This window comes from Cnephaeus nilssonii, assembly GCF_951640355.1.
Source record: "Cnephaeus nilssonii genome assembly, chromosome: 14".
Taxonomy (NCBI): Eukaryota; Metazoa; Chordata; class Mammalia; order Chiroptera; family Vespertilionidae; genus Cnephaeus; species Cnephaeus nilssonii.
The window spans coordinates 2,252,091-2,277,774 of NC_137085.1; the positions used below are offsets into that span (position 1 = coordinate 2,252,091).

At 67.4% G+C, this 25,684-nt stretch overlaps 2 protein-coding genes across 2 annotated transcripts; one reads left to right on the forward strand and one right to left on the reverse strand.

Annotated features, from left to right (window-relative positions):
• Positions 1-956: 956 nt before the first annotated feature.
• On the forward strand, positions 957-8,527 carry SLC2A6 (solute carrier family 2 member 6). Its single transcript, XM_079790028.1, has 10 exons — positions 957-1,090; positions 1,556-1,718; positions 2,515-2,721; positions 3,239-3,338; positions 3,826-4,037; positions 4,409-4,561; positions 5,553-5,661; positions 6,023-6,208; positions 6,425-6,570; positions 7,532-8,527. Exons 1-10 carry the CDS (start codon positions 990-992, stop codon positions 7,685-7,687), a joined length of 1,533 nt encoding a protein of 510 aa, XP_079646154.1. The 5' UTR covers positions 957-989; the 3' UTR covers positions 7,688-8,527.
• Positions 8,528-8,664: 137 nt separating this feature from the next.
• CACFD1 (calcium channel flower domain containing 1) lies at positions 8,665-18,122 on the reverse strand. The gene is made up of 7 exons (XM_079790046.1): positions 17,824-18,122; positions 15,795-15,867; positions 14,245-14,370; positions 11,312-11,419; positions 10,580-10,808; positions 10,518-10,546; positions 8,665-10,418 (listed from the first exon to the last, which is right to left on the reverse strand). The coding sequence occupies exons 1-5, from the start codon at positions 17,942-17,944 to the stop codon at positions 10,718-10,720; spliced, it is 519 nt and encodes a 172-aa protein (XP_079646172.1). The 5' UTR covers positions 17,945-18,122; the 3' UTR covers positions 8,665-10,418; positions 10,518-10,546; positions 10,580-10,717.
• Between the last annotated feature and the right edge of the window lie 7,562 nt (positions 18,123-25,684).

The window sequence follows — 25,684 nt, forward strand, 5'->3', positions numbered from 1 at the left end:
GCGGCGTGTTTTGAGGCGGGTGGTTTTCCAGGGAATTTTCACTTCTGCTCCGCGTTTGTGGAAAAGTTTCGTGTTATTACCTGGCTGCTTCCAACCAGCCCCCGCCATTTCTGCGAGCAGAAAAGACCAGAAATGGGGCGACCGAGGGCGGGCCCGGGCCCTCCCGGAGCCGGGGCCCCCTCCTCCCTCTGCCTTCCCCGCACAGCGCCCCGCTGTCAGCCTGTCTCCCCGCGTCGCGGGAGGAAAGGGAGCAGCGGGGACTCGGGGCGGGGAGGGCGCGGGCGCAAGGCGGTCCCCGTGGCAGGAGCCGCGGCTCGCGGTGTGACCTTGGCGAGCGGCCCGGCTCTCCGGGCTCCAGCGTCCTGCGGCGGAGCGAGCTGAGCTCCGGGTGGGCGCAGCCTGCGCCCCGGTGCTGGTGCCGGCTCGGACCCCAACCTGGACACGGAGGCGGCGGCGGGGGCTCTGCCTCCAGGCCCCGCACGAATGTCTAGCCGCTTCCCCCGGGGCGGGTTCCCATCCTCAGGGCGACCCAGGGCCTCCAGGGGCGCACGGAGCGCGGACCGCGCCTCGGGAAAGCCCGGCCGCCCCACCCTAACGCTGCACCCCGCACCCCAGGCCGCGCCCGGGGAAGCCCGGCCGCCCCGGTCCAGCGCTGCACCCCGCACCCCAGGCCGCGCCCCGGGAAAGCCCAGCCGCCCCGGTCCAGCGCTGCACCCCGCACCCCAGGCCGCGCCCCCGGAAAGCCCGGCCGCCCCGGTCCAGCGCTGCACCCCGCACGCCAGGCCGCGCCCGGGGAAGCCCGCCGGCGCGCCGCACCCGAGCATCCTCACCCTCGCGGCCGCCCATTGGCCGGCGCCGGCGCTGCAGGGCCGCCCCGCAGCCAATCGCGGCCGGGGGCGGAGCTGCGGGCTCGGCCGGATGCTCCCTCCGCTGCGGCCAGAGCTGCCAGGCCCGCTCGCTGGCCGCGCAGGGGACCGCGGCTGCCGGCCATGCAGGAGCCCCTGCTGGGAGCCGAGGGCCCGGAGGGCCCGGACTATGACACGTTCCCCGAGAAGCCGCCCCCGCCGCCCGGGGAGAGGACGCGGGTCGGGTGAGAGTTGCCGGGCAAGGGGGCTGCGGCTGGGGCTGGTTTCCGCCCTGGGCCTCCGAGGGGCCAGGTGTTTCCCCAGGTGGTCCGACCTAGGGAGCTGGTGGTGTGTCTCCCCTCCCCCACCCCGCCCTCCGGGACCGGGCCCACCCCCCAACTGGCACAGACAGGGAGACAGGCCCAGAGAGGGCGCAGGGCTTGCCTAAGGTCACACAGCAAGCCTGGGGGCAAAGCCAAGAGCAGAAACCAGACGTGGCTCGGCCACAGCCACGGGCCGTGGGGTCTTCCCTAGCGAGCTGGCTGGCATTCAGGCCCTGGGAGGTGCCAGTCTGACGGGCCTGGACCGGCCCTCCCCAGCGCTGCCCTCTGCGTGGACACCCATTGTACTCAGCACAGGCAGCCGTTGGGAAGGGGGGACTCAAAGCCCCAACCTCTCTGCCCCCCCCCCACCCCCCGCACTGCCACCAGCGCCCTGCAGAACAAGTGGGTGTTCCTGGCCGCCTTCGCGGCCGTGCTGGGCAACTTCAGCTTCGGCTACGCCCTGGTCTACACGTCCCCCGTCATCCCGGCCCTGGAGCGCTCCTTGGATCCAAGCCTGCGTCTGACCAAAACCCAGGCGTCCTGGTTCGGGGTAAGGGCCGCACTTGGAGCTCGTGGGGGCGGGGCAGGGGGTGGAGGGACCCCCTGGGCTCTGTCCCCAGCTAGGGATCCCCCTAACACTCAGCCGTAGAGCCCCTCCAGGGCCCTGGTCACGCCTTGGCCACACACTCCAGGCTGGGGGTGGAGGGGAGTGAGGCCCAGTGGTGCCTCTAAAATAAGAGGAGGAAGTGAAAGCCATGGAGAAGGCGTGGGAAGGGCAGGTGGGAGGTGCCCTTAAGTCTCCACCCGTGGGTTGAGGGTTCCCAGATCCCCGCCCCCCCTCCCCCCACCTCGGAGCTGGGCTGTCACAGGGCAGACAACGTATTCCCTGAGATAGCATACCCGTCGGGTACGGAGCCACCCAGTGCATGCTGGGCACTTGCCCTGAGAGCTTGCCATCACTCTCCCATCACACAGCGGCAGAAGCGGCTCGGGCAGGCCGAGCAGCGTGCCCGCCTCACTGTGCTGAGGGGGAATCCAAGAACCCCCGAACCTTAGAATCCCAGGGGCTCCCGATCCAGAGCCCTCCTGTCGGCTCCATCCCAGCATCAGACATGTCCACGCCCGGCTGGACAGACCCGCCGTGGCACGTGCCCCCTCCCCCCCAGAGCAGGCCTCCCTGGGAGGGGGGCTCCCTCACGAAGGGCCGTCCACGTGCTGCTTGCACACCTCGGGCGACGGGAGGCTCGCTGCCCTTCAGGGCCTGAGTCCCGCCGGAGCAGCTGTCTCTGGGCCCCGACGGGGAGGGGGGTGCAGTGCCCAACCACGCCCGCCCCCCCTCTCTCCAGTCCGTGTTCACCTTGGGCGCCGCGGCCGGGGGCCTCAGCGCCATGGTCCTCAACGACCTGCTGGGCCGGAAGCTGAGCATCATGTTCTCGGCGGTGCCCTCGGCGGCCGGCTACGCGCTCATGGCGGGCGCCCGTGCCTTCTGGATGCTGCTGCTGGGGAGGACGCTGACGGGCTTCGCGGGAGGGCTCACGGCTGCCTGCATCCCGGTAAGGCCGGCCGGGCCCCGGGCCCCTCGCAGCCCCTGAGCACCGTCAGACAAGGGCCCACCGGTCAGTGGGGGTGTATTTGCAGCTCATTCAGGGCCCTCTGTCCCCATGTCCCCAGCTCCCCCCACTCAGACTCCCCAAACTTCCTACCCTGTTTCCTGACAGTCAGACACGTTACTCAATTGTCGAAAATCCACACTGAGCAACAGGGAGGAAAGGGAAGTCCCTGCCCTGGCCCCAAGTCTTACCCACACTCCCCACACACCCACCAGGGGCTGGGCCAGCCCAGCGGGGGGAGCAGAGACCGGAGCCTCACACTCCCCGTTTCAGAGCTGAGTGCTTCTGCCCACCTGACAGTTAGGGAAACTGAGGCCCAGGGGAGGGCATGAGGTGAGTCATGATCAGCACAAGAGACCCACCGGGAACCCCACTCCCCTCTTCACGTTGATTGCCGCCGCGGCCACCGAGGCCAGGCCGGTCCTCACCACAGGCCGGGGGGTGGGGGGGGGTCTTGCAGGTGTACCTGTCTGAGATTGCTCCCCCCGGCATCCGCGGGGCCCTGGGGTCCACGCCCCAGCTCATGGCCGTGTTCGGGTCGCTGTCTCTCTATGCACTTGGTAAGACAAGCGCTCAGCACCTCCTTGTGCAGGATCGGGGGGTTGGGGGGGAAGGGAAGCGATGTGCCCCCAAATGAGCTGCAGACTGGGAAGAGAGACACCTGGCTTCCCGGCGCACCGGCCACACCGCACAGTGTCCCCCGGCCGCTCCCTGCCCCTCTCTGGTCACGAGACCCCCCTACCTGTGCAGGGGGCGGGTCTGGGCCAGCAGTCTCAGTGGGGGATCCACATAGAAGAGGGATCAGGGCAGCTGGCTGAGGCAGGGAGGGGGAGGGGGAGGGGGGCCCTCCATCGCCCCGCTGTGGCCTTGAGACCCTCCAGGGCCCCGGGCCAGGGCCAGGCCATCCCTGGGGCCCCTCCTGATCTAGAACACAGAGGCCTGGCTGATGGGGTAGAACGCCCATAGGAGGTGGCGCTGGGACTGGCCTGGAGGGCAGGGAGGGGGCTCTGTGTCCAGCCGCACCCCGCGCCTCCCCCCCCCCCCCAGGCCTCCTGCTGCCGTGGCGCTGGCTGGCCGTGGCCGGGGCGGCGCCCGTGGTCGTCATGATCCTGCTGCTCAGCCTCATGCCCAGCTCGCCGCGCTTCCTGCTGTCCCGGGGCCGGGACGCCGAGGCCCTGCGGGCGCTGGCCTGGCTGCGCGGGGCCCGGGCCGACATCCGCTGGGAGTTCCAGCAGATCCAGGACAACGTGCAGAGACAGGTGCGGGGGGCGGGGGGATGGCACCCCACCCCCCACCCACCTCTGGCGCCCACGGCCGTGTGGCCGCGGACCCTTTGATGGCTTTTCCCGGAAACGGGTACCAGCGTTCCCGCCTCCACCTGACCCGGAGCACACGCTGCGTGCGGGGGATGCTGGGGGCCCGGAGAGCCTGCCACGCAGACGTCTGCCCTGCCCCACCGCTGGTCCAGGAGCCGGGGCTCCGGGCAGGGGTCCCCCAGCCTGCCCCTGGCCTGGGTTGTTTCCCGGAGGAGGGAAGCAGGGAGCCCCCACCCAGCTCCACGCAGTCCCGGGCAGGCGGCACCGGCTGGAGGGGCTGGCCCTGCCCCCTGAGCAGCGCCTTGTGTCTCCAGAGCAGCCGCGTGTCATGGGCCGAGGTCCGGGACCCCCACATGTACCGCCCCGTCGCCATCGCCGTGCTCATGCGCTTCCTGCAGCAGCTGACGGGCATCACGCCTGTGCTGGTCTACCTGCAGCCCATCTTCACCAGCACCGCCGTCCTGCTGGTGAGCACCGGCCCAGCGCCGCCCCCCCGGCGCCCGCCCGCCCCCACCTGGCCCCTGCTCACCCCCACCCGGCACCCGCCCACCCCCACCCGGCATCTGCTCACCCCCACCCGGTGCCCGCCCGCCCCCACCCGGCGCCTGCAGGGGCTGCATGTGGGTTCGCATGCAGGTGGAGGCCTCCTGGGCTGGTAACGGATTCCGTGCATACACCCGTTCTCAGAGTAACGTTTGCGAGTAAAGCTCACGGGTTTTAAAGAAAAATGTCCCTTGCCCTAGCCGGTTTGGCTCAGTGGATAGAGCATCAGCGTGCGGACCAGAGGGTTCTGGGTTCGATTCCCGTCAAGGGCATGTACCTTAGTTGCAGGCTCCTCCCCGGCCCGGGGCCCTGCTCAGGGCTGCTGCAGGAGGCAACCAATTGATGTGTTACTCTCACATCGATGTTTCTCTCTGTCTCTCACCCTCTCTCTTCCACTCTCTCTCAGAATCAGTGGAAAGATATCCTCAGGTGAGGATTAAAAACAAACAAACAAAAAATAAATAAACAAAGGTGATTAAATGTTTAAAAAGTGTCCGCTGACAGAGGAAGCCGGTGTCAGAGCTGTGCAGACCTCTGGGGCGCCGAGCACAGGCTCGGTGTCCGCCTCTAGCCTCGGGGCCACGTGCCCCAGCCTGGCGGCCTCTGCAGCGGGGAGAGAGCAGACGCCTGGCTTCGCGGCCCCCTGGGCGCAGAGGGAGCTGAGATCTGAAGATGAGTGACAGCCAGTCCCACCAGCATGGTCACGCCTGGGCCCTGCGCCCCTGCCCGGGAGACCCCCTGCCCGAGAGGCCCCAGGCCAGGGTGGGGGGCCAGAGAAAGGGCCTGCACACAGTAGGTGCTCAGCGGCTTGGTGCTCCCAGGAGCGGGGCCAGGGCGTGGGGGCTGAGCACCCTGAGTGCCTTGGGGGGGGAGGGGAAGCAGGCGGGTCCTCACCCCGTGGCCTCCTCCCTGCAGCCCCCCCAGGATGACGCCGCCATTGTGGGCGCCGTGAGGCTCTTTGCGGTGATGATCGCGGCCCTCACCATGGACCGGGCCGGCCGCAAGGTCCTGCTCTTCGTCTCAGGTGAGCCCCCCCCCCCCGGCCCCCGCCAGCAGCTGCCAGGTACTGTGCCGCTCGAGGTGGGAGCCGTGTGGCCGGGCTCCAGGGCGTGGGTGGGATCCTGGTGGCCCCTGCCTCGCACCCCGGGCACAGGGCCTGGCTCGCACCAGCTGCCCCAGAGGTCGCTGGGCTCCTGTGAGCGAACAGCCCCCTGGCACAGCGTGTGGGGTGGTGGACGCCCGAACACGGGGGGAGCTGCCAGTCTGGAAGTGACCGGTCCCCGTGGGCTGTGATGGTGCCCGAGGAGATGGGGCCGCGGGGCTCTGTGGAGGGGGCGCCGCGGCTCAGAGGGTCCTGGCCCCGAGGGCCGCCTGTCCGTCCACAGCCTCCATCATGTTTGCTGCCAACATGGCGCTCGGGCTGTACATCAGCTTCGGCCCCAAGCACGGGCCCCCCAACGGCACCGTGAGCCTCCAGAGTGCGCCCGCGGGGGGCGCAGAGCAGCCCCCGGCCACGCCCACCAGCTTCCTCACCCTGGTGCCCCTGCTGGCCACCATGCTCTTCATCACCGGTAGGTGTGGCGGCGGGGCTGGGGGCTGCCGGCCCGGGAGGGAGGGCTGTCATGGGGGTCGGGGGGGGGGGGGAACGTGGCTGTGTCGTGGGCAGGGCACTGCTGTCCTGGGTTGTCGGGTGGCTGGGGAGGGGAGGGGTCTCAGCAGCTCAGGGGAGGCGGAAGAGGCCCCCCGCCCCCATGGGCCTGAGCTGCCCCCCCCACACACACACACAGGCTACGCCATGGGCTGGGGGCCCATCACCTGGCTCCTCATGTCTGAGATCCTGCCGCTGCGGGCCCGCGGCGTGGCCTCGGGGCTCTGCGTGCTGGTCAGCTGGCTGACCGCCTTCGCCCTCACCAAGTCCTTCCTGCTGGTGGTGGTGAGTGCTGGGCGCCGGCCCTCCGGCCTCCGCCAGGGGCTGTGCCGGGCTTCTCCCTGCGCCCTCTAAGAGAGCGGCACCCGCCCCACACTGCGGCCCACGCGGCAGGGACAGCTAACGGACGGGACAGGGGACAGCGGGCTGGGGAGCGGTTCTGGAAAGTCAGCTGACCTCCGCCCGGAAGCCACACCCGCCCGCTCTGTCACCCTCCAGGGCCGCTGGGCCTGTCTGGGCAGTCTGGGTCTCAGCAATGTGCCCTCCTGGGCAGCCACACGTGGCATCCTACATGCCACACACAGGGCGCCCACCTGGCTTAACCCCGCCCATGGTTCCCAGCCTGGCACACCCTGATGCCAGTGGAATCTGAGCCCCAGCGCCCGGGCAGAGTCATGGGGCGCCCGGGCAGAGTCATGGGGCGCCCGGGCAGAGTCTGATGGGGCACCCGGGCAGAGTCTGATGGGGCGCCCGGGCAGAGTCTGATGGGGCGCTCTGGCAGTGCTGCCCAGGGCCAGGCAGGGCTGCGCCCAGAATGGGTGAGATGGCTGGGAGGCGGGTGTGCCAGCCCCGGCAGGGGCATAGATGGGCACGGGGCGGGGAGGGAGGCGGGGGCCCAGGAGCGCAGGCGCACGCTCCCAGCCTGTGGTGCAGGCTTCCTGCTGGCAGGCGCCACTGGGTGGGGAAGGGGTGCTTGGGCGAGGCTGAGGCCAGGGGCGCTGAGTGAGCCCCGGGCAGAAAGGACATCCCAGGCCCGCTCAGAGGAAGGCTGGTGCAGGCCTCTGGGGCCTCGAGTGCCCCCTAAGGCCCTAGAGCTCGGGCTGCGGGCAGGGGGAGCCCCAGGTCTCAGCAAAGAGCAGTGGAGCCCCCAAGGTGGCGAACGCTAGCCGGGCAGGAAGCTCCGCCGGGGGGGGGGGGGGGGGGGAGGACCCTCGGTGCCCGTGCGACCGGCCCTCTCCGCCCCCAGAACGCCTTCGGCCTGCAGGTGCCTTTCTTCTTCTTCGCCGCCGTCTGCTTGCTGAACCTGCTGTTCACCGGCTGCTGCGTGCCCGAGACCAAGGGCCGCTCGCTGGAGCAGATCGAGTCCTTCTTCCGGACGGGGAGGAGGTCCTTCCTGCAGTAGGTCAGCGCCCGCCTGGGAGGGCCGCACCCTGGCGGCCAGGCCTTCGTGTCGGCCACCCACCTGAACCCCGAGTCCAGGAGGCGGCAGCAACCTGCCACCAGCCGGAGACGGCACCGCCGGCAGCACTGACCCGCGGGCGCGCCTCCTGGCCCCCGACAGCCAGCAGCACGGCCGCCCTCGGCCCAGCACAGGCAGCCGTGGCCGCCCACACGTCGGCCAGGACCTGCCGGCAGAGGCGGCAGCTATGCGCCGCAGGGGAGCACCCGCCCAGGACTGGGGCCTCGGGCCACACTGGGCAACCTCAGGCCGCGTTGCTCACTCATGCACGGAGGCCGCGATGAGGACAGACGGCTGGAGGGAGAGGAGTGGCTCTGAGCACCTGGCTGCCACCCAGCACCTAGGCCCTGGGAGGAAGGCGGAAATCTGCACCCGAGGGCTGGGGGACGCCATGGGCAACGCTCCAGCCTCCTGCAAGCCGGGGCATTGGACCCAGCACAAACCAACCCCGCACGTCCTGACGCCTGGAACCGAGGGCTCGGGAGTGCTCCTGTCTGCAAACCGGGCGCCCACTTATAAAAATAAAGAAATTGGGCTGTGACCCTGAGTGGAAGGAGCTCTGGTGGGGGAGCCCCCAACAGCCAGGTTAGACATTTTCAGCCAAGGTTGCCCGGGCCTGGGTGGTCCCAGGTGGGCCCCCGAGGAGGCTCACTCGGCTGCTTCCCAGCCTCCTACCTGGAGACAGGACAAGGGCCCTGAGGAAGCTCCTCCAGGCTTCCCAGCCCCCACCCGTCCAAGTGAGGCAGAGGCGTGGGGTCGGCCCCGCCCGCCAGGCTCCCGCACTTCCGGTCGTGGGGCCTCGGGCACAGCCGGCAGCACAGCCGGTCCGGATCCGGATAAAGGGCACCTGTGCCCAGGGCCAGGGCACCCCTGGGGTCCGGGCACCCCTCCCACTCACTTAACGGCAGAGCGCGAGCGAGCGTACAAACCACCACAGGCTTTATTGCTCCAAAGTCAAGGTAAACAGAGAAAGCAAAGGCCGGAAGGCAGATCCGGACACGGGAGGCGCTGGACAGAGGTTCCTGCGGGCAGGACTCCCCGGGAGACCGGCCACTGGCTCCAGGACCGCTCGCCACTCGCTGGGAACCTTGGGCAAGTGCTGCCCGTTCTGGTACAGCCCGCCCAGCACCCGCAGGCACAGACAGGTGCAGGCTCCCTTGCCACACGCAGCCAACCTCTCCCCCCGCAGCACGGGCCCATCGGCGCACTCCCTGTGCCGACAGGAAGCTGCAGGAGTGACACGGACCCTCCTTCCTGGATCAGGAGCCACTGCTGCTCCTGGGAGGTAGACAGGTCTTATTCACGGCACACGTGGAGAAGACACACGCACACGCACACACACACACACACACACACACACCAGCCTGGAGGCCTGGGACCCAGCCCTGGCCTGAGGAGGGTGGCCCCAGAGGAGCCTGAAGGCACGTGTCCACCACACTGGCCACTGCAGGGCGCTGGGCTCGGCCCCGCCGGGCTCCTGGAGGGCTGCTGGGGGACGCTGCTGACCGGGGCCCACGGACGTGTCCCCGGGGCAGGGCTGCCACACCCTGAAAGGCCCCTCTGGGAAGCCAAGAGCCGGGCACTGCCCTGGGCTGGGCGCTCAGAACAGGCCCAGCCTGGAGCCCGGGGCCCGGGAGGAGCAGCAGGAGCTGGGCCCCAGACGGAGCCTTCTCCACACCTGCCCGTTCTGCCGGGCGCAGCCGGCCCTGGCAGACATGCCGAATAGCTGAAGGCCAGCCGGGCAATCAGAGTGGCCAGGGGGCTAGGCCACGGGCAGAGGAAGGGGCCTGCGGGAGACCAGGGCACAGGTCCAAAAGGGCCACTCCTGCCCAGCTCTCCACCTGCCCAGGCCTTGCCCCTGGTGGGCTGGCACCCGGGCAGTGGGGACAGCCATCTGCCCAGCTCTCACAAGGCTTGGGCAGGCCGGCAGGGATACCAAGGTGGGGCAAGCTCAGGCCTGCGGACAGGGCAGGACCCCACTTCCTTAGCACCAGGGGACGGGGGAGGGAGAGCCCGGGCTCAGGCCAGGCCGTGGGCCGCATCCTGGAGCGGTCTGTCCGAGGCCCAGGGAACTGGGGGAGGCACCAGTCCCACCAGCTATCCGGCTGCTGCCGAGGCGGCTGTTCCAGGTGCGCCAGGAGCATCGTGGCCGCCCTGGGGGCTCCCACGGAGGAGCGGGGCTGGGGCCGTGGGCAGCAGCAGACAGCCCTCCGCCACTGCTGTGCCCGGAAGGCGGTGGGCAGAGGCGGCCCCGCCGCCCGGAGCTCCTGCCTGGGGAGCAGAGAGGAGGCTCACTCGGCTGCCGCCCCGCCTCCCGCCTGGAGACAGGACCAGGGCCGCAAGGGGAGCTCCCCCGGCTTCCGGTCCCCACGGTTCGCCAGCTGTAGCCGTCCGCCCGAGGCCTGTTTCCGGCCACGCCAGGCTGCCGTGGGGCTAGGAGGGCTGTTGGTGCAGAGCCCAAGGCCCCTGGCCTGGCTCACCAAGGCTGGCAATGCCCATGTCCTTGCTGCTGGTCAAGGCCCAGAGCCCTCGCCCCAGGATCAGCTCAGGGCCAGGAGACGGCAAACTGGGAAGAGGGGCAGACAGGGTCCAGTGTGGGGACAGGTGCAGAGAAGCTGATGGGAGCTTCGTAAAGGCTCCTCCTCCGGGCTGTCCTCAGGGTCAATGCCTCCTCCTCCAGGCTGTCTCCCATGGTCAATGCCGCCTCCTCCAGGCTGTCTCCCAGGGTCAATGCCGCCTCCTCCAGGCTGTCACACAGGGTCAATGCCTCCACCTCCAGGCTGTCCCCAGGGTCAATGCCTCCTCCTCCAGGCTGTCCCACAGGGTCAATGCCGCCTCCTCCAGGCTGTCCCCAGGGTCAATGCCTCCTCCTCCAGGCTATCCCCCAGGGTCAATGCTTCAGGGCCTGTCCTCTTGAACTTGCTCATGCAGAACCCAAGGAGCGAGAGGGTGGGGAGGTCCCCTGGACCCGCATCACAGCTCCCCCTCCAGGGTCTCTGCGAGCTTCTCCTCGTCAGCCTGCTGCTTCTGCTGCTGAATCCGGGCGTAGGAAATGGCGTCACCCCTGGGGAGACAGCAAGGCAGGGTCACAGCAGGGACAGGCCCCAGACACACGCCCTCCCAGCCACTGCCTGGTTCCTGGCCAGCAACCCCACCGTGACCTGCAGGCACAGCCTCCGGGTCTTCAGGTCTCCCCAGAGAGCTTGGTGCTCGATGGCAAACGTGTCCTGTCACCTCTAACAGTGGCGCAGGCTGCCTGGGTGCCAGGCTGGGGGTGGCACCTGCCACAGTGCCAGGGGGCCTGCATGGAGAGGCTCTCACGAGCCCTGTCCACCATCCGGCCACAGGCTGACGAGGCGAGACTGACCCCCAGGAGGCCTCACGGATCCTGCTCATTCCCTGGAGCTGCACACCCTGAAGACGCTGACGGCTCACTGACCACCTCTGTGCCTCAGTTTCCACAACTGGACACCAAGGGCCACTGCCAGACCCTCCTCGCTGAGACTCGGGGGGCAGGAGGAAAGACCCCTCCCCCCGCCCCGGGCGGGCTGGGACGGGCGGACGCACTTTTTGCCCAGGGCAGCGAGTCCGTACAGCACGCCGGTGGCGAAGGCGACAGCGTTGCCCAGCAGAGTGGTCAGGGTCAGGCTGATGACGATGGGGACGACGGCCATCCTGAGGGAGAGGCAGAGGTCACGGGGCATGCCCCACCTGCAGCCGCCACCCACCTCCAGGCTCCCCCCGTCCACCCAGCCCCCTCCCCGACCACCAGGTACAGGAGGGTCCCCAGAAATCGCCGGGACAGAGGCTCACAGTGGGCTTCCTAAGTCCTCCAACGCCCATGACCTTGTCTGCCCAATTCTGGGTATCGCCATCGGATTCCTGAGGAGGTCTGTGACCCAAAAGGGCTAAACAGCACTGAGATGGCCCACCCCCTCCCGTTCACACAAACAGCGGCCAGGAAACCTCTTGTCCGTTCAGTCCTGACGGCTCTGACGGTGGATCTGTGATGACGGCTCTGTGCCTGTGGGCTCTGTGCCTGTGGGCTCTGTGCCTGTGGGCTCTGTGACGGCGGCCCTGAGCCTGTGGGCAGCCTGCTTAACTTCTGCGGCTCAGTCTCTACGGTGGGTGGGGATCAAACCTCAGCTTTGCGCCTGAGCGAGGGAGGGCCAGGCATGTGCGGAGTTCACACCGCCTGGGCGGCAGGCACTCAGTAAGTGCGGGCTCCTAGCAGCACAGGACAGCCTGCCACAGGTCAACAGGGAAGAGCCAAAGGTGAACCCCACGAGGCACGGGCCTCATTGCCAGGTTCCGGCACCGGCAGCTCACCATCCTCTCTGGTCCCAACTACAGCTTGGCGCCACCTGGCGGCAGGTGTCCCCTGAGTTTAAGCATCGGCTGGGCCGACCCTTGACGTGGGATTCACTAGGCCAGGAAAACACTGAGAATGTGTGGGGACTTGGACCGGCGTGCCGTCCTGCCACTTCCTGGACGAGGCTGCCCACGCTCCCACGCATGCGCCCCGGCCTCCCCGCGCCCACACAGTGTGAGGCACAGAGAAGAAGACAGGGTTTGAACAGCACAGGTCCACACGTGCGCGGACTTCTCCAATAAATGTGCACAGCGCTGTAAATGCATTTAAATACATTTTATTTTCTTCCTTACGATTTTTTAACGTATTTTTATTGATTTCAGAGAGGAAGAAAGAGGGAGAGAGAGATAGAAACACCAATGATGAGAGAGAATCATTGATCGGCTGCCTCCTGCACGCCCCACACTGGGGATCAAGCCTGCAACCCGGGCCTGTGCCCTGACCAGGAATTGAACACTGACCTCCTGGTTCATGGGTCGATGCTCAACCACTGAGCCACACAGGCCGGGCATCTTCCTTAGGACTGTAATGTTTCTCTTCTCTAGCCTCCTTTGTTGTGAGAATATAGTATATGAAACCCGTAAGATTCAAAATACGTGTCAACCCACTGTATATGTTGCCGATGAGGCTTCTTTTAGTCAGCAGCAGGCTGTTAACACTTCCGTATTCAGGGGGTCAAAGGTTATACGAGGGAGTATGACTGCATGGGGCTGGCACCCCTAACCCCTGCGTTCTTCAAGGGCCAGGTGTAGTTACAAAACTCCTAAGTGATAAAGGAATAATGGAAACTACAACAACAGAAGGACCACAGGGGGAAAATGTCAAAATAAAATTAAAGGCAAATATCAGGCAAGAAAAACATTTGCAAGCAATCTGACCAAGGAGTGAGGAAGCTTTAATGTAGAGACACACAGGCCCTGCTACGGGGAACACCAAGATGCCGACAAGTAAGAAGTAAACGGGACCCTCTTCCCAAAAGAAAGACGCGGTTGTGGAAAACACTTCGCCTCAGAGGACAGACACGGTGTGGGAATGGTGCAGAGCATGGGGGTGGACGGGAGAAACCAGACACCCTCCTTTGTGCAAAGCAGCCCAGTCCCCCCGAGACCTTCTAACCGAGCGCACCCCCCCGACCCAGTGACCCCACACCTGGGCATGCGTCCTGAGGCCATCACCTTAAGCACAGGAAGTTTGGGCGAAGGGCGAAGGTCGGTTTAGACCACGTTCACGGAGGCAGGAGCGCATGCCCAGCTGAAGAATAATCCTGTTGGTAAACGTGACCTGGGGGAGGCCCGGTGGTGATTCTGGGAACGTTTGTCATCATGTTTAATTTTAAAGGCACAGGAACAGGTTTACGTCTAACGGTGTCGCTGTAAGAGCAGGTGTAACGCCCCGCCTGAGGCACAGACACACGTCACAATGGCCACAGGGAGCAGGGCTTCGGGCAACAATTTCCTATTTTCCGAATCATCTCTAACGAACACGTATGACTGCTGACGTTGAAAGAACAAAGACCCGGGCCGAGGACGCGAAGATGCGGTGTCCGTGACCCTGTGTTTAGATTCAGGGCAGGTGGCTCTGGGACGGGACTCACACCTGAGCTCAGTCCCAACTGCGGGTCCGGGCGGGGAGGAGCCCTGGGAACAGACACCTCGCATCTGCCCGCAAAGGCCAGCGAGCCAGCGAGGCCGGCGCTGCTGCCAGAGCTGCGGAGGGCGCGGGCGCGGGGCCCTGCGCTAGAAGCTCCCGCCTATTAAACAGCTCAGCCAGCGCCTCTCGGCTCCGGGGCGCCTGCTGCGGGGTCAGAGGCGGCAGGAGACCGCGTCTGGAGTGTGTGCTCGGTCTGCGTCTCCCTTCGCGCCCGGCGCCCAGCTCGGGAAGCTGCGCAGACACCGGCACGCATGTCCCGAACGCCTGTCACGGTCCCAACTGACGGCCCTTCCTCTACCACACACCACGCGGAGCCGTGTACGCCGGGCGGCGGGTCCCATCTCGTGTCAGCGACCATGATGCCCACAAAGGAATCCCAGGTGAAACCTCCACCGAGCGGCCGCGGGCGTCTGACCCCCCCTTCGGGTCCCTGCCGGGCAGCGTTTGGGGAGCACGCCAGGGCCCGCCGCACCCTCACCCGCAGTAGAAGACGGCCTTCTGCCAGGAGCGCAGCTGGTCCACCTTCGCCGCCACTGTGTTGGCGAACTCGATGAACGGGCAGCAGAAGGGTGCCTCGCAGAGCAGCAGGACGAAGGCGTTCGTGCTGGAGGCGGGGAGGGAGCGTGGTGACCGCTGGGCCCGCCAACGTCTCCCCACTCCCGTCCCCTGTGCCCCTAACTGAACGGAATGCCCTGAGGCGAGAATCGGGGTCTTCCCTTCATCCAGGCCGGGACAGCCAGGCCTTCAGCCCGTGTCCAGGCCGGGACAGCCAGGCCTTAGCGCAGCCCGTGTCCAGGCTGGGACAGCCAGGCCTTAGCGCAGCCCGTGTCCAGGCCGGGACAGCCAGGCCTTAGTGCAGCCCGTGTCCAGGCCGGGACAGCCAGGCCTTAGTGCAGCCCGTGTCCAGGCCGGGACAGCCAGGCCTTAGCGCAGCAAGTCCCCCGGCCCGCCAGAGCAGGAACTCTCTGCACAGCTCACACTGCCCTCACCCCCAACCTCCCACACAGCCAGGCCTCCCAGCGCGCCCTCCACAGTGCTCGGCCAACTCTTCCTCTCCCAAGGATCCAGGGCCCGTCCCCCTGTCCCCCTGCCTCGGCCAGCACAGCTCCAGGCTCCAGCACCACAACCCAGGCCTCACCACACCTGAGCCCCTGAGGGCGGGGCGTCTGCCCTCCTCTGTGCTCCTCACCCCCCCCCCGCCCCCGCCCAGCCCCATGTGGGCAGGGGCCGTGCTGGGTGCTCAGCCACTTCTTGTTGCCTGGGGGTGTCAGATGCAGCCAGAGCTGCTCTGCCCAGTTCTCAGCCCTCCCTGCCCTTCCCACGGGGCCAGCTACCTGGCAGGAGGTGGGCAAGGAACCCGGCAGGGCGTTCTAATGCCTGACCTGCACCGGCTCTAACTGGCTCCATCTGCAGCCAGCACTGCTCGCCCACTGATCCTGGCACCTGACTGAGACCCGTCAGAAACCTCCTTCCCGCATAGTCGTGGGGTGGCCAGGACGGCCTGGGGGCTCCCAGGGCGAGCGAGGCCCAAGCTGTGGACTTGGTGCCCGCGGAGTCTGACGTTGTAGACACTACACCCAATACAGGCCGGGGTGGGCATTCCAGGCCCGGCCCTGACGGGGCTCAGGAAAGGCGAGCACAGGGCACGGAGGAGGAGGAAGAGGAGGAGGAGGAGGAGGAGGAGGAGGAGGAGGAGGAGAGGAGGAGGAGGAGGAGGAGGGAGAAGGGGAGGAGGAGGGGGAGGAGGAGGAGGAGGGGGGGAGGGGGAGGAGGAGGAGGAGGAGGAGGAGGGGGGAGAAGGGGAGGAGGAGAAGGGGGAGGAGGAGGGGGAGGAGGAGAAGGAGGAGGAGGAGGAGGAAGAGGAGGAGGGGGAGGAGGAGAAGGAGGAGGAGGAGGGGGAGGAGGAGGAGAAGGAGGAGGAGGAAGAGGAGGAAGAGGAGGAGGAGAAGGGGGAGGAGGAGGAGGAGGAGGAGGAGGAGGAGGAGGTCCGCACGGTGGCCCCAGCCCCGCAGGGAGGCGGCTACTCACATCATCCACACGCCCGCCGCGATGTTCAGAGGGTGGATGGTGATGCAGCTGAACAGGCCCGAGATGGCGCACGCTGGAAGCAAGAGACACGGCAGGGTTAGCAGCGGGGAGGGACGGGGTCCGCCGCGAAGGCCACGGGGAGACGGCGTGTGACATCAGAATCCCCTCCGACCCCCCATTCCCAGGGCTGCCTCTGAGGACAGCCGGGACAGGCAGCCTGGGTCCCAATCCCAGCTCCCACTCCACGCCAGCCAGGGCCGTGGTTGGGTGTCCTCAGCACGCAGGCCTGTTTCTCTCCTGCACAGCCAGTCCCATGCCCGGCCCCCCACCCCCGCACGGCAAGGGGTCATGTGGGGGGGTGCGTCCTCTCCTACCCTTGGAAGTGGCTTCTCAGATGCCCCAAATGTGGAGCTTTGCCCTCCCCTCCCCACTGCACCCCACGGGCAGGGTCTGCCACACTCGCCCCCTCCTCTCCCCACAGCACGTAGCCCAGCTTCACCAGGAATGCCGGCAGCCTGCCGGGCAGGTCCAGGGACCAGCCAGCGCCGTAGCTGGTGAGGCCCGCGGAGCAGCCAGCAGCGCCAGGTCATTAAAGTTGCATGGCGCCTGTGCACCTGAGCCCGGCGCGGCTGGAATTCCAGTTTTCCCGTGTAACCCTAGCAGGCGGCAGGCGGGGAGGAGCGGGCAAAGTGAGCCCAGCTGCAATGGGCCGCCCTCCTGTGCCCCCGACCTCCTAAATAACACGTACTTCCTGCCCACCACAAAGGCGGCCGGTCCTGGGCATGTCGCGTACACATTCAGGCCGGGTGCCCGGGGCAAGACGCCGAGCGCCCACAAGACAACACTGCTCTGTGCTTGTCAGCTATGCACGCCCCCTACCCACCCCCCTACCACCCACCCCCCTCCTCCCACCCCCATCTCACCTGCTGCAGTGGATGCTCCACCTTCAGCACCGACTCCACCCCCACTGTGCCACCAACAGCCAGCCTTGGGGAGGGCCAGGTTCCACCCCAGCCGGGAGGGGCAGCACCCCCTCTGATCCGCCAGGGAAACAGCTCATCCAACCTGAGGGGATGGAATCTAAGGCCTGACCTCCCGCCCACCAGCCCCTTCTACAAAGTCACAGCCATGCTGGACAGCAGGAAAGGGACCCGGGGTCCGCCTGTGATTTGGGGGAGGGCCGGGGCACCCCTGACTCCCCAGCCCCACCAGCTGGGAGGGCTGTGGGGCTGGAAGGGGGTGCTGGAAATGTTCCTTCTGGCAGATCTGGCCAGGGCCTGCCCTGCCCGGACCCCAGCCTCTGTGCCAGGCTTCCGGTTCCTTCCAGACCTCCGCCGTGCCCTCTCCCACCCGCTCCTCCAGTGTTGAGGGCTCAGGAAGAAGACAGCGGGCCATTCAAACAGCCGTGTGCTTGCCGTTGGAAGACCTGCCATCCGGTCTTTATTTTACCTCTGGAGCAGGCGGCCTTCCTATGAAGGCTCTCCTGGGGCTTGTGCTAAATCCGCCTCCTGTCCCGGAAACCGAGGTCGGGGGCGTGTGCCGGCCGGGGCTGGGGGGCAGGTGGGGAGATGGATGGCCGGGCAGAGCTGACAGGAGGGGGACCGCACTGGCCGCCTCCCCCAGCAAGCACCCGCCCCGCTCACAAACAACTTTCGCCCAAAGGTGGAGGCGGCGGCGTCCCACCCACACCCGTCAACAGGTGGGGCTGCCTCGGGCCCGGCCGGCCGGCGCTTTGAAGCAGCCTCCGGCGGCCTCGGAGCCCGGGGCCGGCGCGCACTGTCCCCCCGGGCCTGGGCCGCGTCCTGTCCAGCGCGCCCGCCGCGCTCGGGTTCCCTCCTGGAAGGTCCCCCGAGCAGCCAGCCCAGCCCGGAAACCCACGAGCCAGGCCGCGGCCGGTAACCATAGCAACCGCCCGGGCGCCGCTCCGCCCCGCGCATGCCCCGCGGACCCCCGCCCCAGGGTCCCAGCCCCAGAGGCGCGCATGCGCAGTGGGCGACAGGGCCGCCCCTCGCCCAGACCGCGTACTCACAGATGGCCCCCAACACCCCCGACAGGCGACACAGCCAGCGGTACCACCATGTCATGCCCTCCTCCTGCGCAGGCGGCGCGGAGTTGACGGACGTCGCTGACCCCCCGCCAGAGCCGCTCATGGTGCCGCTACCCGGCGCAGCCCACCGCCCTCACAAAGGGCTCCAGAGTCGGCCGCGTTGGCCAGTGCGCTGCCTTGTGGGAAGGCGGCCTTATTAGCATAGGGGGCGCGGCTTGCAGGGCCCAGGCAAGTAGCGCCCGACGCGCTGATCCTTATTTGCATAAGGGGCGGGGCTCCGGAGCGGTTTGCCGCGGGGCTCGCTCTCATTAGCATAGGGGGCGGGGTTTGGCGGCGCAGGACGCCCAGGTGGACAAACCCGCCCAATGGGCTAGCCGAGGGGCGGGACTTGGCAGAAGATGAACAGGTGAGCCAGCAGCAGCGCCCGGGGGTGACGGCACACCCCATCGCCTCTCCCCCGGGGGAGGAAGAACACCGCTGGGGGTGGCGAGAGGTTTGATCGGGTCAGGAACGGGTCCGGACCTCGACCGCGGCCGGGGATCCCGCCGTGCTGTGGGGCGGGTGTGCAAGGTTTGGACGGGTTTTGTGAAGAAAGACCAGTCAGACCGCGCGTTCTTTTTATTGGCACCTGACGGGCTGGGCTGCCTTTCCAGGGCGAGCCCCCTAACGCCGTGCCCGTTGGAGGAGGCGCTAACGGTGACGCTGGAGATCGGAGGGGGTTCCGGTTGGGAAGCTCTGCGGAGCCGCCGGCAGCCAGCAGCCCATACATGTCAGCTTCCCTCCCGACGCTGCAGGGAGCACCCCTCACTCGCCCAGGGGCGCCTGAGGGGCGTGCTGGGGGAGGAAGCTAGGGCGGGGCGGGGCCGGGCTCGGGCGCTCGGGGTTGGAGTGTCCAGTACTGGCCCCGCAGGCGGGCATGGGCTTCCAGGAAGCCCTGGCTGAACTCCAGCTCAGCCTGGCTGCCCTCCGACTCCCAGTAGAGCGCTTGCTGCCCGCGGAACGTCGTCGTTTTCAGACTGTGGATGTCCCGGATCTGGGAGGAGGGCAGCCCCAAAGGGCAGGGCACAGATGAAAACCAGCCAGCATTCAGGGAGCCCGTGCTACACAAGGACCTACGCTCAGGTCACGTTTAACCCTCACCCACAGCCCTCGGAGGCAGGCGGGTTACCCACCCGGGGCACGGGCCCAGAGGCTCATGCCACTCCCCCGGCTCACAGTGAGGGCGCCTGAGCTCATGCCACTCCCCCGGCTCACAGTGAGGGCCCAGAGCCGGCCACTCCCCCGGCTCACAGTGAGGGCGCCTGAGCTGGGACTCCCCCGGCTCACAGTGAGGGCCCAGAGCCGGCCACTCCCCGGGGCTCACAGTGAGGGCTCAGAGGCTCATGCCACTCACCCGGCTCAAAGTGAGGGCGCCTGAGCCGGCCACTCCCCCGGCTCACAGTGGGGGCCCAGAGCCGGCCACTCCCCCGGCTCACAGTGCGGTCGCCTGAGCTGGGACTGGGGCCCAGGTCTGCTCTATTCCAGTGAGGGTCAGGCTGCCTCATCCAGAGGAGCTGATACGGGGCAGAGGACACTTCTCCCAAACGCACAAACCTCAAGGGGGGGGGGGGGGGCTGCCCCTCCCGGCTCTAACATCCTGCCTCTGCCCTGGGTTAAGGGGCTGTCCACGTGGGAAGGGCCTTTTCTAGTTCTCTCTTGCGGGGCACCATCCACACTTGCTGGTGAGGACGTGGAGGAAGCTTGCTCCCATTCCTTCACTAAGTTTTGAAGGTTTTGGTCTGAAGTAGGCTGGGGGGGTCCTCTACCCCAGCACCCCGGTCCTCGTCCCCAGGGACAGCTGTCCAGACCATGGCAAGAGCCAGCCGTTCCTGTCGCCCACGTGGGGCCTCACCGAGATGTAGCTGGCATCAGCTCCCTCGGTGCCCACGTCAGCGGCCAGGGCGTGGATGGCGATACGGTCCCACGGAGCCACGTCGATGAAGATGCGGCAGCCCCCCACGTTCCCCCCAGCCGAACTCACCAGGGGGCTGGCAATTTCTCCCCGGGGGCCAAAGAGCTGCGTGTCACATTCTGCGGGCAGAGCGGGGGTGGACTGGGTGTGGCCCAGGATGCAGGAGCCCCAGAAAGACCCCGCTGCCAGAGGCCGGGGCCAGAGCAGCTCACGGCTGGCGGGCAGGGAGGGGGACAGTGTGGCGCTGTGGCCCAGGCCAGCGCCCAGGCAGAAGCCCCCACTGAACCCCACCTCCCACGGTGTGATCCCAGGCCAAGGCTTTACACGCCTGAGCTTCAGCTCCCTCCTCTTTAAAGTGGGGGGGACGACAGTAAACACTGGGCAGAGTGGTTTCAGGACTCAGCACAGTCACACGTGCCAACGTGCTGAACACTGAGCCTGGCACAAGGACATACTCCAGCTGCAGAGCCTCCTGCCTGCACCTCCTGGGCCTCCCTGCACCCCCTGGGCCTCCCTGGGCCTCCCTGGGCGGGCACCTGCATGTGGGAGGCTTGGCAGTGAGGAGCGGCGAGAGGGAAGGACAGTCGCTATGACCACCGAGCGTGGAGGGCAGGGGAGGCCCCTCAGATCTTTATGGAGGAAGAAGCCTCTAGCGCCCCACTTCTCACCTGGGGCCTGGCGAGAGGGGGTGGGAGGGCAGGCAGAAACCTCTGGGACTGGCTAGGGAAGTGCCTTCAGCCAGCGTGGGCTGCTGGGAGGGGGCTAGCCCTGACACGGATGGGAAAGCACAGCCCACGGGTGAGGAGGCCTGTGCACAGGACCTGGCAGGGACAGAGGGTCCTAGAGGGTCTTGAAGGGCCCGAGGGCCAGGACAGTGGGGCTGTGGGGGCCTGAGGGACGGGGTGAGGGTGTGGCCGGAGCCCCATCTGCCCATCTCGCTGAAGGGTCACATCCTGAGACTCGTGCTGACCACTCCCGCAGGCTGGCCCTGGCCACGCAGGGGGGGCGGTGGGGGGTGTCCAGGAAGGTACAGGTCCGTCTGCCTTGTCGGCCGCCCCGCTGGCAGCAGCACAGCCCAGCCAGCCGCTGGGGGGGCGGGGGGGGGCTCAGGCGCCTGCCTACCTCTGTGCACGGCCCCCGCGGCAGGCCGGCTGGAGTAGCGCAGCACCACTCCGCCTCGCGGCCGCACACGGCGCTGCGTCACCACCAGGGTGTTGGCCTTGGAACTGAAGGTCAGGCCCGACAGCTTCCTGCACGCCCTCCTCCACATGAGCCTGCCCCAGAGCAGCAGCATCTCCCCTGGAAGCGGCGGGCAGTGAGGCCGGCCCCCTCCACCTCCCCCATGCCCCCTCCCCGTCCAGAGCTCTCGTGGCCTGGACCTACCGGCGCTGCAGTTGAGGGAGCTCTCCAGGACTTGGAGGGTCAGCACCTCCCCCAGGGGCCGCCCGATGGCCACTGCACAGTCAGCCGGCCCGGCGCCTCGCAAGTCGATGGCTCCTGTGGGCTCGAGGTGCTGCCGGCCACAGGGACCTGGACAGGGAGCAGGAGACAGAGCTTCCGGGTGGGGCATTCCCAGGGGGCAGGGCTGGGGTGTGTGTGGGGGGGAAGGGCTGATGCCCTCCTAGGCCTAGCCGGAAGCCCCCTCAGGTGAGGGGTGGGGGCTGCAGGGGCCGGATGTCACCCTCCGGGGCGCAGAGCCATTCCGGGATGCTCTGAGAGGCGGGCCGTGGGGAAAGTGGTCCCGGCTTTGCACCCTCTGCACCCCTCCTGCGGCCAGCTGCCCAGACAGCAAGGAGGAAGGGACATACCGGCCCCCCGAGGGCTGTCCTGGGAGAGGAGGCGGGCCCGGGGCTGGGCCCACTCCGGGGAAGCGGCGGCAGGGCCGGCCGTGGTCTGTGCTGGAGCGGCGGCTTCCTCGCGGGGCGCCAGGCTGGGCGTCCCCTGCCCTGCGCAGGGCCCGGCCCAGCAGCCCCGCACCGTCGTGGGCTTGGGCAGGTGCTGGCAGAAGTGGGCTGGCACGGGCCCCGGGGCCTCGGGTCCCAGGCAGGTGTCGTGCCGGTGCTGGACGCCATCCCCGCAGGAGACCGAGCACTGCAGGGAAGAGGGGAGGAGCTGGGCTGACCCTCCCAGGGGCACGAGGGCAGGTGACGGGCCAGGCATGACCTAGTCTTGGCACAGCACTAGGTGGTACCTGTCTCCGTCCCACAGCGGGACACTGAGGCCCAGAGGCTGCCGTGCAGGTCACCGGGAGGAGGACAGGGATCCAAGCTCACGGCCCCACCTGTCACCCTCGAGGCCTCTGCGTCTCCAGGCCCTAGAGCCGGGATCAGGAGACATGGCTGCCCGCCCCCCGGTCTGTCCCTGCAGCCGTCCGCCCTGCCCTCCTGCCCGGCACTGCCCTCCTGAGCCCCCTCCCCGGCCGATGCCCCTGGCCCTCTGACCGGGCGGGAGGCAGCTCTCCGCTTTGCCTCTTCTCTACACCGGGAGCGAGCCCCGGAGGCCCAGCCCTATTCACCGCTGTCTCCCGGTGCCTGGTGAGATACCGGACACACTCCCCGCCCCAGCCGCGGCCTCACCTGCGTCCAGGTGCTGAGGTGCCACCGGTAAGCGCAGTCGGCGACGACGCAGGGGATGCTGGCCTGCGGCCGCACCAGAGCCGCACAGGCCGCCCCGTCCACCTCCGTGTCCTGGCCTCGGTCCAGCTGCACGCAGGCTATGGCGCGGGGGGCGGTGCCGAGGCCACAGCTGGCTGAGCATGGGCCCCGGGACGTGACTTTCCACCTGCAGGAAAGAGGCCCCGGATGGCACGGCCAGGACAGGGCCCAGGCCCCAGCGCGGGGCGTGCAGGAGGCAGCTGATGGATGTTCCCCTCCCTCTCTCCCCCTCTCCCTCTCCAAACAATAAAAGGATATCTTAAAAAAAAGCAATTTAGCAAAGCTGAGAATCGTGGGTGGGGTGCGTGTGCCATTCTGCACCAGTGCTCAGGGAGGCCCCCACCTCCTGTTGGTTGTTGAGTCGAGCCTGAGTGAAGGGATAGCCCTGAGTCAGGCATCCCTGGAATGTTCTAGAACATCAAGGAGGCCAGCGTGGCCACAGCGACATGCAAGGGGAGCCGACCTCAATTGTGTGCCATTCCCATAAATCCCAGCTCACCTGCACCTCTAAATGTGACGTGGAAAACAGTGGGGTACAAGGACAGTGACATCAGCACAAGCAATGACGTCAACAGACACTTTGGTAGGAACGTGAAAGGGGTCCCCGCGCCGCCCGTTTAAGACAACTTGACATGGGATGGGAGTGGGGGAGGGGAGCCAGCGGGGCGTGGCAGGAAGCCTCCCCGTGGGTCCAACAGACGCCAGACTCGCGGACGTGATGAGGGGCCGCCGGGAGGAACTCAAGCTCCGCTGGTTAGCAATTTGGAAAAATAAAGCTTGCTCCCGACTTCCCAGCTTACCCCGATAAACCACAGAGGAGTTCAAGGGTTTACGTGTAAGGGTCTCACCCGCAAGGTGTGTTTCTTTAGAAACAAGAGGTGGGGGGAGCACAGGGCACCACGAGAACAGCTCCTAACCCTGTCCCCTTTTCTACGACACGGGAAGCATCTCATCATTAAAATGCACAAGTGCGCCCGGCCGGCGGGGCTCAGGGGTTGAGCCTCGACCTACGAACCAGGAGGTCAGGGTTCGATCCCCGGTCAGGGCACATGCCCGGGTGCGGGTTGATCCCCAGTGCGGGGCGTGCAGGAGGCAGCCGATCAATGACTCTCTCATCACTGATGTCTCTCTCGCTCCCCCTCCCTTCCTCTCTGCAATCGGTAAAAGTCTATTTAAAATGAAGTAAAACGCACAAGTGCGATGAGGGACCACGGGCACTGTGGACGAGGCGGCGAGTGTGTGCTCTTACCGCGGCCCAGCCTGGTCTTGGAGCCCCCCCCACCCCCACCCCCACCCCCGGCCTGAGCACCCTCTGCCCTGTGTGACTGGTGCTCGGCTCCCACGGGGACCACCTCAGGCTCCACCCATCTGCCCCCTCACCCAGTGAAGGTCGGCCCAGCGCCACCCACACCCACCCCGTTAGAACCCACAGCGCGGCCTGTGCACGGCTGGACGCCACCTCTGGCACCTGGCGCAGCCTGCCGGGTGGTTCCACTTCCTGAGGACTGTCCTGAGCCACGGAGCCATCCCTCCGTCCCCATGGCCCCTGGCCTGGCGCCCGCACCCCGGGCGCTCAGGCCACCGGCTGGACACCCCAGGGCTGCTGACCTGGGCGGGCAGGGCTGCGGGCTGCAGGCCTCCAGCTGCTCTGGCCGAGGCAGCCCCTGGCACTGGGCGTCCGGCAGGATCTCCTGGTCCTCATCCTGCCCGTGGGCCCGGGCACAATACAGGATCCTCCGCGCCACCCCACCCCCACAGCTCACGCTGCAGGCCGCCAGCTTGTACCGCCACCTGGGGCAGAGCGGGGTCAGGGGAGGACCCCGAGCAGCCCGGGGTCCCCTCCTTTCCCCACCAGGAAGGGCCTGCAGAGGCGCTCTCTCCGGAGGGTCACCCTACGTCTCCACTGAGGGGCTGGCACAGCGGACGGAACGTCAGAAGAAGCCATTTTACAGCAGGGGAAGAGGAGGACAGAAAACAGATGTGTCCACAGGCGGTGGGAGGGGGCAGGGTCCTGCCTAGATGTCTGTGTCCAAAGGGAATCCCAGCCTCCCCTCCGCCTTGGCCACGTGGCACCGTCACCACCCGTCACAGCCGTCCCGTCTGACTAGTCGCCGCGGCCCGGGCCCAGCCTCTGCTTCGGGAAGGCAGAGATGCTGTCTGCCGGGCTCACTGCGGGGACCCCTCGTGCCACAGCGGTGCCTGGCGCAGCGGGGGCTCAGTGAGGAGCAGGCGGTGACAAAATGAGCCACCCACGTGTGCCCACCGCACCCGGATCCGTGCATGCGCTGTACCCACAGCCCCAGGAAGCCCCTCGGACCACCTGCCTCCTTGGGAAGGGGCGCACCTGGCGGGGCAGGGCTCCGGGCTGCACTCCCCGAGGCGGCTGGGCCGGGGCGCTGGCCAGCACTTGGAGTGAGGCAGGGGGACGGAGCGTCCACGGTCCAGCCTCACACAGCGCACGGCCAGCGGCACCTGCCCACCCCCACAGGTCACTGGGCACGGCGCCAAGGCGCGGGTCTCCCACCTGCAGGGAGGAAAAGCCGGAGCTCCACAGGAGGCCACAGCCCGGGGCAAGAGGGGGAGCAGGCTGCTGCCCCGCGCACAGGCCCCCTCCCCACTCACCAAGCCGGGCACGGGGCAGCCTGGCAGACCTCCCGCCGGCTCCCCGGCTTGCTCGCCGGGTCACACAGCTCCTCCTGGACAGCTGTCCCCAGGGCGGAGTCCACGCACACGAAGCGCAGCTCCATCTGGCCTGCAGGAAGGAAGAGGGGCCCCGGGCCCAGGAGGAGGCTCAGCCAGGACCACAGGAGCCAGCCCTCGGAAGAGCTCGAGCCGAGGGCTCGCTCTGCCACTTACCAGCTGTGACCTTAGACAAACGACCTAGCCTGCCACTTACCAGCTGTGACCTTGGACAAACGACCCAGCCTCTCTGAGCCTCAGGGTTTTCAGATGCTGATGGCTAACTTGCAGGGGTATGTATAAAGACTATGAGGGGGAGTTACAAAGTGCCTGGCACATAGTAGGTTTACTAAGAGGCAGTATGAGAACTGCTCTACAAACACCCCTCACTGTGTTCGTCATAAACACATCGGGAACTTCCTCAAAAGAAATCTCTGGCTCCGTTCTGAGCAAGCGGAGGTTGTACTGAGCGCCAAGGTTGTACTGAGCGGGTGAGAGCTGAAGGCCACTGTGTATCTCTCATTTGTCCCTCTGGTTTGGCACCAGGAGCTCAGAGTTA

Bases quoted from the DNA above. Each gene is read 5' to 3' on its own strand.
- SLC2A6 (XM_079790028.1), top strand. From the start codon at position 990: ATGCAGGAGCCCCTGCTGGGAGCCGAGGGCCCGGAGGGCCCGGACTAT. The intron at 1,091-1,555 runs GTGAGAGTTGCC...CACTGCCACCAG, and splicing joins GGGGAGAGGACGCGGGTCGG to CGCCCTGCAGAACAAGTGGG. The intron at 3,339-3,825 runs GTAAGACAAGCG...CCCCCCCCCCAG, and splicing joins GCTGTCTCTCTATGCACTTG to GCCTCCTGCTGCCGTGGCGC.
- CACFD1 (XM_079790046.1), bottom strand. From the start codon at position 17,944: ATGAGCGGCTCTGGCGGGGGGTCAGCGACGTCCGTCAACTCCGCGCCG. The intron at 11,420-14,244 runs GTGAGGGTGCGG...CCTCTCCCTCAG, and splicing joins AAGGCCGTCTTCTACTGCGG to GATGGCCGTCGTCCCCATCG. The intron at 10,809-11,311 runs GTGCGTCCGCCC...CTGTCTCCCCAG, and splicing joins CTCGCTGCCCTGGGCAAAAA to GGGTGACGCCATTTCCTACG.